Genomic DNA, 14,699 nt, shown 5'->3' on the forward strand with positions numbered 1-14,699 from the left:
TAAAGATTAAATATAATTCTGTGAAAATTAATTTAATAGTTACATACAGCAAGAAGCAATAAGAACCTAATGGGTCACACATAAGACTTGGAGCCCAAAAGAGAAACAGATGTTAATTAATTGATGGAAGCCCAACTGAGCCCAATAGGGCCCAGTAACTAAGGGGGGCGAAATTTATGTATTAAATACATAAATAATTAATTTGATTCTATCAATCCTAATTAGATTAGGATTATGAATTAAATTAATAAAAGGATAATTAAATTAGGAGTTTTAATGAGATTAAAATTACTCCTATTATTATGCAATAAGGTTATTATTATTATCTTTATATTTAGATATATTAATAGATAATAATTAAGAATTCTATTCCGAATTAAATTCTTATTAAGTAACCTAATTCTATCTAATTAGGGTTTAGATACAAGAGAATATAAATACCCCCCTTCATTGTGATTTTCGAAATACACAAGCATTCCAGGAGAGAGAATTTTCGACCCCCTAGCCGAGGACGAGATATTCACCGCTTCCTACCGATTCAATTGATTTTCATCTCTTTCTTTTATTCCTTGATCTTGTGTTGATTTGTTAGAGGCAATCTATTCTTGATTGTTTTCATACGATTGATATCTAACTTGATTTGGGTTGTGTTTTGTCTTGTGCTTGGGAACTCGGAGTAGAGTTGTGGGCACTTCGATTGCAACGGTAGATAGATCTTCATTAAGGTATTTCCTTCTATCCCTCTTTATATGAAATAATGATTAACGGATCTTAGGTTAATGGAAAAAGGTTAAAAATTTTATATTTCCGCTGCTATACGTTAGCCTTTAATTCCATCAAAAATAAGTTAATAAGGCGGATCGAAAAGACAGAAAATACCTTCAAAAGCTTTGAAAGAAGTGTAGTGGATCTCTCCGTCCCGTAACGTCACTAGGGGCTCGCCAAATTTCATGATAGCCAAGGCTTGATCGTACGCCCAAAAATCATGCTTGAGGGATCGAAGAATCCACAGGGTATTTTTCTCCTCCTGGCTAAGGTAAAACTTTTGATTCGCCCTCTCTTTTGGTTTATAGTTCCATCCAACAGGAAACCCCAGAGGTACGCCTTCCGTTATCTTCACAAAGAAAAATCTTTGCTCCTAACGGTGGACATTCGACATCTTACTGTGAAAAGGCGAATACCCTTTCAATTTGGAAAAGGTAATATGACTCTCCACTCCGCGCTTTGACATGGTGTGAAGAGTTCGGAAAACACGAGGGCTTGGAATTAAGCCCAGATTCGTCGCAAGATAAGTATCCAACACTAAGTCTAACCACCCATTTGGGTGTAATTGGCAAATAGGGATGTAAAAAAATTCAAGAATGTCCCCAATCATCTGGGGGACCGGATAACTAAAGCCCCTCTCAATGTGGCTCTGGTAAACTGTAAAATAACCTCTAAGAGGAGATGCAGGCCTTTGATAAGGTGTAGGAACCAAGCAAGAAGTTGCTCGGAGCCAAAGGTATAGGGATTAAAGGGTTAAATGGTTATTAGAAGAGTAAAGTTAAAACTGGAAGAGGTTACCTCCATCTTAGGGGATTTTACCCCTTTCTTTTTAGGAGCAGAAGAACTGGCTTCCTCCCATGAGGCAAGGTTTTGGGCCTTCATAGTCGCAATGGGAATAGAAAGCGAAGAAGGCACCAAGGAAGAGTTTAAATTCAAACTCGAATTCTTTCGGAAGAAGAAGTAGAAGATGAAAGAAGCATTAAATAACACCAAATTGCAAGAAAGAACGAAGAAATTGCAACGAGAGTATGAACTTACATGAAAAATCGAGAGGAAAGAGAGAGGGATAAAGCTTCTGCAGGTAGTTGGAAATAATCGGAGGAAATGAAAGAAGTTGAAAGGAAACCTTTTCTACTTAGTGAAATGATTAAGTAGTTTAGAAATTCGCGTCAAGAACTGCCACCTGTAAAGATATCACTGGCATAGATAAAGGTGCCTGTCAGGCGCAATAAATGCCATCGGCATGCGGGGGAGCTGAGAAGTCCTAAAGAACTTGAAAGGCCATTTAGGGGGGCTTCTGATAACACCCGCCATAAAACATGGAGGACTAAGCTGAAGATATTCCCTTATGGAGAGGGCTTGAAGGGAAAAAGGCAAGATCAAGACCCGCCTCCTGGGCGTATATGGCGTACAGATGGAAATACGGTGTCATCCCACAAGTCCCTCTTATGATCTGCCAAGCAACACATAGTTGGAAATACGGTGTCGTGCCATGGATTCTTACAAAGATCCGCCCCTTTGAGAAGAATATAGGATCCGCCTCATATGACGATCCGCCTTTATGGAGAAACAAGCTGCTATACGGCGTAACTCTCTAGCATTAAACCAGCGTTGATGATATCCTAAAACCTGTAAGAGCTCGGAGGTTAGAGGCTAGAGTTAAGCTACGTTAAAAGAGCATTACTCTTCATTAAAGGGCAATAAGAGAAGATTATTACGGTTATCACTCAAACCTATATAAATACCCTTGTAACATGACAACAAAGATAAACTTACACACTATTCTCAACCCTGCTTTGTCATTACAATTTATTCTCTTAAGAAGTTTACTGACTTAGGCATCGGAGTGCCACCGGCCGATCCCAACGGCGCCTCACAGGGACGCTTTATGATGTTGTTGAATCTACGGAATATCAAGGAATTTTCAAAACCACATGTTCTACCCATTAATTGAAACTGAAAGGTACAGCAGATATTTAAGAAGAAGTTCAATCATTCTGGCTTTTGTCATTTGCTAGAGAGCTAGAGACGAAAACTTAATTGTCTCTCTCAGCCAATTTATGAAATGAGTACCACACTCTTAACTTTATTAGATGTTGGCCCCTAACTCTTTTTCTTTAAACAAACCAATCTCAAATCAATTTGCATTCAAAAACATGTCACAGATACAACATTTCTTCAGCTTCTGCTCATGGGAACTATATCTTACCTTAACAATCTCACTACTTGGCATACTTCTGTTAAGCAATATCCTCAAGAAATCAACACCTCAGTTGCCGCCAGGTCCCCAGGGTTTGCCAGTGCTTGGATACCTTCCATTTCTAGGCACTTTCCTCCACAAAAACTTCACTGAATTAGCTGCAAAATACGGTCCTATCTACAAGCTATGGCTAGGAAACAAACTGTGCGTAGTAATTAGCTCACCTTCCCTGGCGAAGCAAGTTCTTCGTGACAACGACAAGATATTCGCAAACCATGAACCACCCGTGGCTGCCAGGATTATTAGCTATGGCCGAAATGATATCGCTTTCCGGCTTTATGATCCAGAATGGATGAAGATGCGTAAAGTGTTTGTTCGCGGGATGCTGAATAATGCAAGCATAGATGCCCTCTATCAGCTCCGAAAGCAAGAGATGCACAAGGGAATTAGGCATGCTTATACCAAAGCAGGGGAAGTAATTGATTTTGGTGAATTGGTATTTGGAATAACTGTAAACTCTGCTATAAGTATGTTGTGTGGTGGCGCACTTAAAGGAGAGAAAGCAACTCTTTTTATTGCAGAGTTTCGGAAATTGGCAGAGGAACTCATGATCTTATTGGGAAGAACTAATATCTCGGATGTTTTTCCAATTCTAGCAAGTTTTGACTTGCAAGGTATAGAAAAACAAGCAAGAAAACTACACTTAAAATTTGACAAGATTCTTAATTCTGTGATAGAGCAACGTCTACAAGAAGAGAAGGAAGAAAAGAAAGAGGGAAAGAGAGACTTTTTGCAGATTCTACTGGATTATCACAACCAAGGTGATGCTCAAATCTCAATTACCATGAACCAAGTCAAAGCTTTACTATTGGTATGAAGATACTACATCTTTTATGTTTTTTTTTTATGATTTTATTTCGTTTCAAGGTATATTTTATGTTTTTGATCCATGAATTGGTATTATTGGCAGGACATAGTGGTGGGTGGCACAGACACCACATCAACCATACTGGAATGGACAATGTCAGAAATAATGCTAAATGAAGAAGTAAAAAACAAAGTATATAGAGAATTAGAAGAAGTTGTTGGTATTAACAATGAATTAGAAGAATCTCATTTGCCTAATCTAAAGTATCTTGATGCAGTGTGCAAAGAGGCAAATCGTTTGCATCCAGCAATTCTTCTATTAGTACCTCATTTGTCTAGTGAATCTTGCACAATAGGAGGCTATACAATTCCAAAGGGAACTTCTGTATTTCTTAATGTTTATGCTATCCATAAAGATCCTGTTCACTGGGAAAATCCCTTGGAGTTTATGCCTGAGAGATTCTTGAAAAATAATGGTGAAAATTTTGATTATTTGGGCAACAATTTTAAGTATCTACCATTTGGATCAGGCAGGAGAGTTTGTGCTGGAATTCCATTAGCAGAGAGGGGATTGATGTACATATTGGGTTCAATGTTGCATTCATTTGAATGGACATTACCACATGGAACAAAGCTGGATTTGTCTGATAAATTTGGGATTGTTATTAAGAAAGGGAAGCCATTAATGCTTGTTCCTAAACCTAGGGGATCTGGTCTGGAGCTTTACTAGAGGGAAAGATTAAGATAAATATATCTTCTAGAGTACCTACTGTTAGCTATTTCTATATGAATAAGTTTCAACTATTTAGTTGTGCAATAGTGTGAGTCCTAATTTTACTAGTTGTCTTATATTTCTCATTTGCTTGTGCTTTAATAAAACAATTTGATTCCATATATCGTTTGATTTTCCATTTTGTAGATTTTTTTTACTTCTTCACTCCAAACAGTAAAATAGAAATGTATAGTTATCCTTGAAAATAAGTTGCTGATAGTTATATCAGAAAATCAATATCTTACCAACTACAACAAGAAGAAAAAAGTAATGGAATATTTGTGATGCCGTGGAAGAGAGCCATAAAATTTATGGAAAAGTATATGATTCAATGGAAACGGGTCCGCGATAAAACTCATGGCTAAGTCGTGTTTAGGGGTGTAAATGAGGTTGTCTAGTTCGTAAACTGTTCGATTTCGGTTTGGCCAAAATTTGGATTGATTGGGCTCGGTTTGTGCATTAATGAATCCAAGTTTGAATTTTTTTAGGTTCCGTTCGAAAACTCGTGAACAGATTCAAGAGTTTTTTATTAATATTATATATATATACTATTGATTTTGATTTTTATTTTTAAATTTTGTAAGGTTAAAGTAAAAATAAAAATTATATGAATGTGAACGTGGGACAAGATTTTTTTTTTTTTTTTTGTTAGGTTTTATACCTCACTTTCTCATTTCCTACTTTATTATTTCAATGTGGAAGAGGCTTCAGTTTAAGGGATTTAATATAAAAATAACAAGTTCAAGAAGTAAGTATGGTGGGTTATAAATATCCAACTGATATAGAGGAAAAAAAAACTATTAATTTAAAATAATTGAATAAAATAAATATTGAATCAAATATAAAAATTAATATATTATTAATTGGGTATACCAATTTTGGTGCCAACCCAATTAAGGGTTGTGAATTTGTTAACAAGAGCATTTAAAGCTCTGGTTGAGAGTTGACATGTTTTACTTACATGTACGGAGATATGTGAAGATAATTGAGAGAATGGCGAGTAAATAATAGAGAGAGCACCGGAATTGTGAGAGCATATTAGAACATTTCTAATAGAGGTTGTTTCAAAGCGTGTCAAAAATTAACATATCATACTAAAATATAATGTTTTATTAATTTTGTAATCCACATCACTTTTCGCAACTTTTATTTAAAAATGCTCCAATAGTAAGCAACTTTAAAAGTTGTCACAATGACCCCAAAAATCATTACTCAATATATAATTTATTTAAATGTAAATATTGTCAACCAATAGTGAAATGAGAGAGAAAGACATCAAAAATATAAACCAAATAGTAGTATTCAAGTAAATCAATTTTTTATATTAAAAAATGTTTGACAACCTTTTGGCAACTTTTTTGGTACCCACTATCACTCCAATAGTAGGCACCCTTTAAAAGTTGCCAACTCTTTTGGGCACCCTCTATTGGATATGCTCTTATTCAGAGAGAGTTAAAGTGATTTGAGGGTAGTCAAACTATTTTTGGATAGAGATAAAATAGTAAGATAATTATTTTTTGTTATTTTTGGGAAACACCTGAGTGCTACTATTTTGGTTTTATCTCATATTATTGTAACTCTCGAAAGTTTCTAGAGAACACCCTCTTGTACGCCTCATAAATGCAATAAAATTGTCTTCAAGTTTTAAGTTATTATTTTTCTTAGCAATATATTGCTTATGTTTTGAAATTTATTGCTTCCGCTAAATTATCGTAATCCAGAAAATTCCCAACAAATTTCACTCACCTGGCATGCGATGGAAATAAGGCTATGTTCTTTATCGCTGAAAAAAACTGAACTGAACTGAACTGGATGCTACTGAATGAACTGAACTGAATTTAACTGAATACTACTGAGCTTAACTGAATGGTACTGAACTTAACTGAATGCTACCGAACTTAACCGAACTTACAAATAATGATGATATTAGACTTTAAAATAATTTTAATGACAATATTGGACATTAATAAGCTTATAATAATAATAATAATGGTTCTAATAATAATAATAATATCAATAATAAATAAATATATTATTAAAAATTAAATTAAATTTAATATCAAATAAAAGCTCGGCTTGATAAAATATCGGCTCGATAAAAGCCTATGAAATACAAATTACATACAAACACAAACTGTCTTCTCGATCACGAATCTTGTCATCTACACTTCACATGCGCGTCATTTTATCGGTAACAAATCACAAACATATGTTGGGATGTGAAATAAATAAAAAAATATATAGTCTTTTCTACAAATTGGACAAAAAAATTCAAAAAATTTACCGAATTTATAAATATTAATCTTCAATTCTATTATTAAATTATAAAAATATTATATTCTTTTTTAGAACAAATTGATATGCAATTGGTGCAGAATAAGAGACAAAAATATCTGTGTTTTATAATAGTATATGAAATTAACCCAAATCACACATTCTGAAATCACCATTGAGAACCATATCATTGAATTTTATTCGAATTTATTCAGCGATTCAGGATCTTTTGTTAGAGATTATCATCTGATCAATGATACTGTTCCTTCCCTTGTCTCACCTGAGCATAATGAGACCCTCACTCTTTGCCCATCTCGCCAGGAAATTCATTCGACTGTGTTATCCATGGACCACTCGAGTGCGCCTGGGCCTGACAGTTTTGGGGGGTGCTTCTTTAAAGCCTTTTGGGATATTATAGGTAGTGATGTTGTAGCTGCAGTTCAGAGCTTCTTTTCTTCTGGGCAGATGTTGTCCGGGCTGAATTCTAATCTTATGATCCTTCTCCCCAAGATCGACGGGGCTGATACGATTGATAAATTTAGACCCATTGTTTTGGGAAATTTTGTATTCTAAATTATTATAAAGGTATTGTCTGACCGACTTGCCCCCATCGTCTCCTCTATTTTCTCTAGATCTCAATTTGGTTTTGTGCGGGGTCAGAAAATTCAGCATTGCATTGCTACGGCTTCAGAAGGTGTTAATGCTATGCATAAAAAATGTTTTGGGGGAATATGGCTATTAAGATAGACATCAGTAAAGCGTTTGATACCATGGATTGGAGTTTCATTTTACAAGTCCTAGATTCTTTTGGGTTCTCTTCTCAATTTCGAAACCTTATTCATAGCATTTTTCAATCTGCGAGAATTTCTATTTTGATGAATGGCAGACCTCGGGGTTATTTTGTTTCTCCAGGGGAGTTCGTCAAGGCGATCCTCTCTCTCTGCTTCTTTTCTGTATTGCTGAAGACTTCTTGAGTCGTCTCATTCTCAAACATGTGGATGAAGGATCTCTAAAACCTATGTCTTATGCCCGTAACTCGGCTTTTCCTTCTCATTTGTTATACGTGGACGACATTCTCTTATTCTGTAAAGCATCTAAACAAAATGTTAGGATCCTTGCACATATTTTTTCTCTTTACAAGGAGATTTCGGGTCAGTGCGTTAATTGGGAGAAATCTGCGACTTATTACAGCTCTTCGATCTCGTCCAGCCGCGCTTGCTCCCTTTCTTCTATCACGGGAATTAAAATCGGAAATTTACCGTTCTCCTATTTAGGTGTTCCTCTTTTTCAAGGGGCTCCGAGGGCTCGGTTCTTACGGCCGATTGCAGACAAAATCATCCTCAAACTTCGAAATTGGAAGGGTACTGCTCTTTCTTTGGATGGCCGACTCGCATTAATAAAGTCAGTAAGCTCTGGCTCTCTGCTGCATTATTTCTCTGTGTACAAGTGGCCGACTTCTCTCCTGCATTTATTAAATAAATATACTCGGAATTTTCTTTGGACGGGGTCTATTGATAAGCAACCTGTTGTTTCTCCTTCTTGGTATATTTGTTGTTCAGAAATTCAAGAAGGTGGTTTGGGTATGAAGGATTATACCACCCTCAATCAGGCTATGCTTGGTAGCTTATGTTGGGATTTAATTGCCAAGGAGATTTTCCCCTTGAATATTGTCAAACGGCGTTTTCTCATTGGCTCGTGCTTGCCACGCCATACGCCTATTGGATCGTCGATTTGGTCATTTTTAAAAGGGGTTTTCAAAGAAGTGGCTTCTAATTGGTCCTGGTGGATTTATGTTAATTCTAATCTTAGTTTCTGGACTGATACATGGTTATATCCTTCTTTAGCGGATCGTCTGAGTTTGAATTCAAACGATCCATCACTCAAAAATGACTCAGTACTCAATTATTTCAACCGTTCTTCTGGTTGGTCTCAACTCCCTGACAATGTTTCTGCTTACTTATCTGAAATTATGGGAACCAAGGGCGGATATGACTCTTCTGATGTCTGTGTTTAGCAAGTTGCAAAGAAGGGTGCATTCTCCGTGAGCAGCTGTTACTCTTTCCTTCATGCAACTCGTCCTAATGTGCCTTGGCATTCCTTCATTTGGAAGCATTTCCTCCCTCCATCCCGATCTATTATTTGTTAGAGAGCTATTAAGCAGCGCCTCCCAACCCAAGACCGTCTTCGTGCTCGGGGAATGTTCATCACTTCACGTTGTGTCCTTTTTTGCCAGCAAGCTGAATCAGGGGATCATGTTTTTATTGGTTGTAGTTTCGCTAAGGCTATTTGGCGGCTGTTCATTCGCTTTTTGGATTAGCGTTGGGGCACGTGGATTCCCTTGAGGAACTTCTATCGATGTTCTACTCTCAACAGTTCAGTCCTCAATTATCTGATATTTGGGCTGCTTGTTTTCTTATCGGGATGTGGTCTATTTGGCGTACTCGCAATAAAGTTATGTTCGATTCTGTAACTGTAAATATCCACATCGTTCTTTGAGAACTTTGGAGTGCGGTACGTGAGACTTTAAATGGCAGCACGACTTCATCATTCAATTCTGGTCTTGATAAACATGTTTTGGGCCAATTAATGGTCACTCCGCGTCTTCCGATGCCCCCCGAGTGTTGGATGTAATTTGGTCTCCTCCTCTTGTCGGCTGGACGAAATTAAATACTGATGGCTCGGTGACGAGTGAGGCTGCTGGTACGGGTGGTTTATTTAGAAACTCGGCTGGTCTTCCTTCTAGTGCATTTGCGATTCCTTTAGCACCATGTTCGCCCTTTGATGTTGAGCTACAGGCTATCATCTTCGGTATCAACTTAGCCATGACCAAAGGCATACGTTTCCTCTGGCTTGACTTAGACTCAGCCTCTGTCGCACAGATTGTGCCTTCACGGTCTGATCGGGTTCCGTGGCGTTTGCGACAAGATTGGATTAATTGTCTTTCCCACCTTCCGGAATTGCGGTTATTTGTTTCGCATATCTTCCGAGAAGGCAATAGGGTTGCTGATGCTTTAGCTAATTTTGGTCGGACGTCTGCCAATCCATCCATTTGGCAAAGCTCTCCTTCGTTTATATCATCATTTATCTCTTCTGATTATGCTGGTTTTCCATAGCACCGGTTCTGCTAGATTTTTTATTTTTTATTCTTTGATTTCTATCTTCATTCTTTACATTATTTGTATTACTTTACTTTTTTTTCTCTTTTTAATAATATTTGGGGCCGCTGTGTAGGGTTCCGGGGTGGTCTATATTAGGATGCCCCGGTACCCCTACTTAGCGGTCTCTCGCCTTTCAATTAAAAAAACATTAGGGGTAAAATTGCTCTTGACTACCAACGTTATGGGTAAAATTACACTATTTTAGACATTAGGAGTAAAATTGCTCCTGACCCAAGACGCTAGAGGTATTTTTACACCTTAACTCTACAATTAATTATAAAGCCTATCTCATAAATCTAGTTTTATCCATTAATAATTAAAGGGAAAAAAAGAAGCAATTCCTAATTTTCAAATATGGATGCTTACTTTAATTTATTTTTTTATTAAATGATATATACTTTAATAAACTACAATTTCTTGATTTTTTATCTAATTTATAGATAAATAATAATAATAATAATAATAATAATGATAAATAATGATAAATTATAGATAAATAATAATAATAATAATAATAATAATAATAATAATAAATTATATATATAAATAATTGTAATTATAATAAATAATGATAAATTACTGAATGCTGAAATTGAATGCTGAAACTGAATATTGAACTCAACTGAACTGATTGTTACTAAAATTAAGTAATAAAGAACAGGGCCTAAGTTTTCTCTAGATTTGTTAAATTTGGTTTGGAGTTTAAATTTGCTATTTCATCATTAAAATGCTTATTTTAAATAATAAAATGCTAATCAGATATAATTAAATATATTTAAAACTATAAAAAAACAATTCAAAATGAGCCGCTCGACGAGCTTCAAGCTCGAGCTGAGCTCCAAAATTCCAAGGTCGACAAGTTTCGAACTCGAACCGAGCCCGGTCTCCACACTTCTTTCGCCGAGCCTATCATGTCTCTATTCGGTGGACTCGTTTGCACCCATAATCGTGAGGTTTGGATTTTTTTAGCCAAATTTGGCCTTTAAGACCTTCAATTTCATTGTCTTGTGTTTTTAGCAATTTGTAGGGTTTTCGTTGGTTCTTTTCCTATGTTTCCTTTTTAGATTTTTCTTTTCTGTTTTTAATTAGGATTTCCGTTTCTTTTAGGGTTTTATTAGCCTACTTAAAGACATGTTATCTTCATAATGAGGCAGACTATCGATAAATGAAATTATGGTTTTTCGCATTATCAACGTCCGTGGAATTTTGAAGGTTTCTAATAGAGCATAATTCATCAAATATAATTTGAATTAATAAACGTGGAATTTTGAAAGTTTCTAATAGGGTATAATCCATCAAATATAATTTGCATTAATAAACATAATTGACAGTAAAAGGTGTATGAAAATCGAAACTTATAGAAAACTAAGCTTTTAAATGTAAATGTGTATAAGTTGTAGCTATAAGATTTTTTGGAAAAATTCGATGTGGATCAAATATAATCCGCCCCGTAATAGAAATGAGCCGGATATAGATTAAATTAGTAATTAAGGTTAAGTCTAGTTGGTGGCTACAAATAGTCAGCTACACCCTATTAACCTAACGCAAAATTCATGACTGTAATACGAAGATCGTGGTTTTTCGTTCTTTTATTATTCTTCCGCTGCAATCAACTCAACGAGTTTATGTGCTAAAAGAAATAACCCAATAACCTGTACTAGTATTCGATTATATATGTGATATCATCCTTCAAGATTTTATGGAACTCATATTGTCACATAAATGTAAAATTTGTAGCTAAAAGTTCATCATGTTGTTACATATAAGTAAAAATTGTGGCTAAATTTTTAAATCAGTTGGCTAAAATATTGTAGCTAATAGATTAGCTGTTGCTAGAATAGGTGCATATCAATAATGTACATGAGTCATAAATATTGTTTTCATAGGTAACTTTTGTACGATAGATATAATTTGTTATAGTGACTACGTGTAGAAATAAATAGCACAAGATATACGTGGAAATCCAATAAGAAAAAATGTCATATCACTTAAAAAAAATTATTATAAATTTAACTTATTTATTTCGACTTTAAGTTTTTTTCACATTTTGAAATCGGTTCAAAATTAAGAGAAATTCCACTATGGGTCAGACAGGACTAGTATTGATATCATTGTTATGGAACCTGTTAGGGAAAACCCCGTAGCGAAACGAAATATTTAATTTGGGTAAATAAATTGACAACAAAATAAAAGAAGAACAATAAAGTAAATGACACAAGGATTTACGTGGTTCGGCGGTGTGCCTAGTCCACGGGCGAAGGAGACCGAAAATTATTCCACTAGAGAGACAAAAGTGGTACAAAAGAATGGAGAAAATAACACTCAAAACCCTTAACCCCAATACACCCAAAACCTCACAATTCTCTCTTAGAGAATATCACTCAAAACTAGCAATCTAATATCAATTGCTAGGATGCACAAACCTATGCCAATGCATGGTATTTATAAGAAAATTTTGGGATGTGAATGGAAGAAATCAAAGTCAAAAATTACATGTGAACAAAGGGAAAAAGACTAGTGTGAACTTTGACAAAATTGTATGGCTTGTGTTCAAAATTCAACACAATTTAATTTGAATGTTGAATTTCAAATCACATTCATACAAATCTCCACCTTGATTTGAAATTTTACCAAAAGTCTTCCTTCGCCATAATGCCCTTTCGGGCCAGCTCACTTATTGCTAATACCGATCAAGTTCAAGCAATGCTTGAACTTAGTTGTTGGAAGAGGCTTCGTCATCATGTCGGCTGGATTATCTGCAGTACCAATTTTACTAACTGTAATATTTCCTTCAGAAATAACATCTCGAATAAAATGGTACTTCACATCAATGTGTTTCGTTCTTTCATGAAACATCTGATCCTTCGTCAAATATATAGCACTTTGGCTATCACAGTGAACGACAATCTTCTGCGAATTTGAAATGAGCTCACCAACCAAGCCTCGTAGCCAAATAGCTTCTTTTACAGCTTCAACTACAGCCATATATTCTGCTTCTGTAGTGGACAATGCAACTGTAGGCTGTAAAGTAGCTTTCCAACTGATGGCACTGCTACCAAGAGTAAACACATAACCTGTAATGGATCTTCTTCTGTCAAGATCACCTGCATAGTCTGAATCAACATAACCTGCCACCATATTCTCATTCCTTCCAAATTTTAAACAAGCATTAGTAGTACCCCTTAAATATCTCAGAATCCATTTCACAGCATTCCAATGATCTTTACCAGGATTAGACATATATCTACTGACTACACTGACTGCATGTGAAATGTCAGGACGAGTACAAACCATCGCGTACATGATACTACCAACCGCACTAGAGTAAGGTACATGTGACATATATTCAATATCCTTTTTGGACTGTGGACACATATCAGCAGAAAGTCTGAAATGAGCAGCAAGTGGAGTACTTACAGGTTTAGCATTTTTCATGCCAAATCGCTCCAACACTTTTTCAACAAAACTTCTCTGAGTTAAACAAAGTGTTCCTGCAGCTCTATCTCTATAGATCTCCATACCAAGAATCTTCTTGGCAGCTCCCAAATCTTTCATCTCGAATTCACTACTCAGCTCTGCTTTCAATCTGTTGATATCAGACATATCCTTGGCAGCAATAAGCATATCATCAACATAGAGTAACAAATAAACAAATGAGCCATTTAGAAGTTTTGTGAAATAAACACAACTATCATATTGGCTCCTAAAATAACCATGCCCAATCATAAAGGAATCAAACCGCTTATACCACAGTCGAGGAGACTGATTTAACCCATATAGTGATTTCCGCAACAAGCAAACATGGTCTTCTTTGCCTTCGATTTCAAAACCTTCAGGTTGTTGCATATAGATTTTCTCCTCAAGTTCTCCATGTAAGAAGGCAGTTTTGACATCGAGTTGTTCCAACTCCAAATCATTTATAGCAACCAATGCAAGCAAAACACGAATAGAGCTATGTTTAACAACAGGAGAGAAAACATCATTAAAATCAACTCTTTGTACCTGACTATAGCCCTTGGCTACCAATCGTGCCTTGTATCGAGCATCTTCAACGCCCGGAATGCCATCTTTTCGTTTGAAGGCCCATTTACAACCGACAATCTTCTTGTTCTTTGGCGGTTTCACCAATTCCCACGTTTTATTTTTGTGAAGAGATTCCACCTCCTCTTGCATGGCTATCAACCATTTTCCAGAATCATCACCGGACGTAGCTTCTGAATATGTTGAAGGATCGCCAACTCCTTCAGTCTCTTGTGCAGCAACACAGGCAAAAGTGACATAATCTGCTAACCTTAGAGGTTGTTTTCTTTCTCTTTCTGGCCTGCTTCTAGCAACTGGATGCTCCTCTTCAATAGCTGTAGATTCTTCTACTTCGGCAGACTCCGTCAATTGTTCATTCAATGGAGAGAATGAATTCTCCACCTCAACTTGAACCTCCACCTGCTTATCAGAATTTTGTATCTTGGTGTTAGGAGTGACTGAAGACTCCTTTGGATGAAGCATGACAGATTCATTAAATACAATATTTCTACTGATTACAGATTTTGGTGACTTGGGATCAAGAAGCCAAACTTTATATCCCTTTACACCAGGAGGATAGCCGAGAAAAATGCCCTTTTTAGATCTGGGCTCCAACTTTCCATCATTCACATGAACATAAACA

General features: G+C 36.0%; 1 protein-coding gene across 1 annotated transcript; it reads left to right on the forward strand.

Moving 5' to 3' along the window:
* Positions 1–2,793: 2,793 nt before the first annotated feature.
* Positions 2,794–4,726, forward strand: LOC136210595 (flavonoid 3',5'-hydroxylase 1-like). The gene is made up of 2 exons (XM_066001931.1): positions 2,794–3,836; positions 3,936–4,726. Exons 1-2 carry the CDS (start codon positions 2,859–2,861, stop codon positions 4,560–4,562), a joined length of 1,605 nt encoding a protein of 534 aa, XP_065858003.1. The 5' UTR covers positions 2,794–2,858; the 3' UTR covers positions 4,563–4,726.
* The last annotated feature ends 9,973 nt before the right edge of the window (positions 4,727–14,699 follow it).

This window comes from Euphorbia lathyris, chromosome 1 (genome assembly GCF_963576675.1).
Source record: "Euphorbia lathyris chromosome 1, ddEupLath1.1, whole genome shotgun sequence".
Classification (NCBI taxonomy): Eukaryota; Viridiplantae; Streptophyta; class Magnoliopsida; order Malpighiales; family Euphorbiaceae; genus Euphorbia; species Euphorbia lathyris.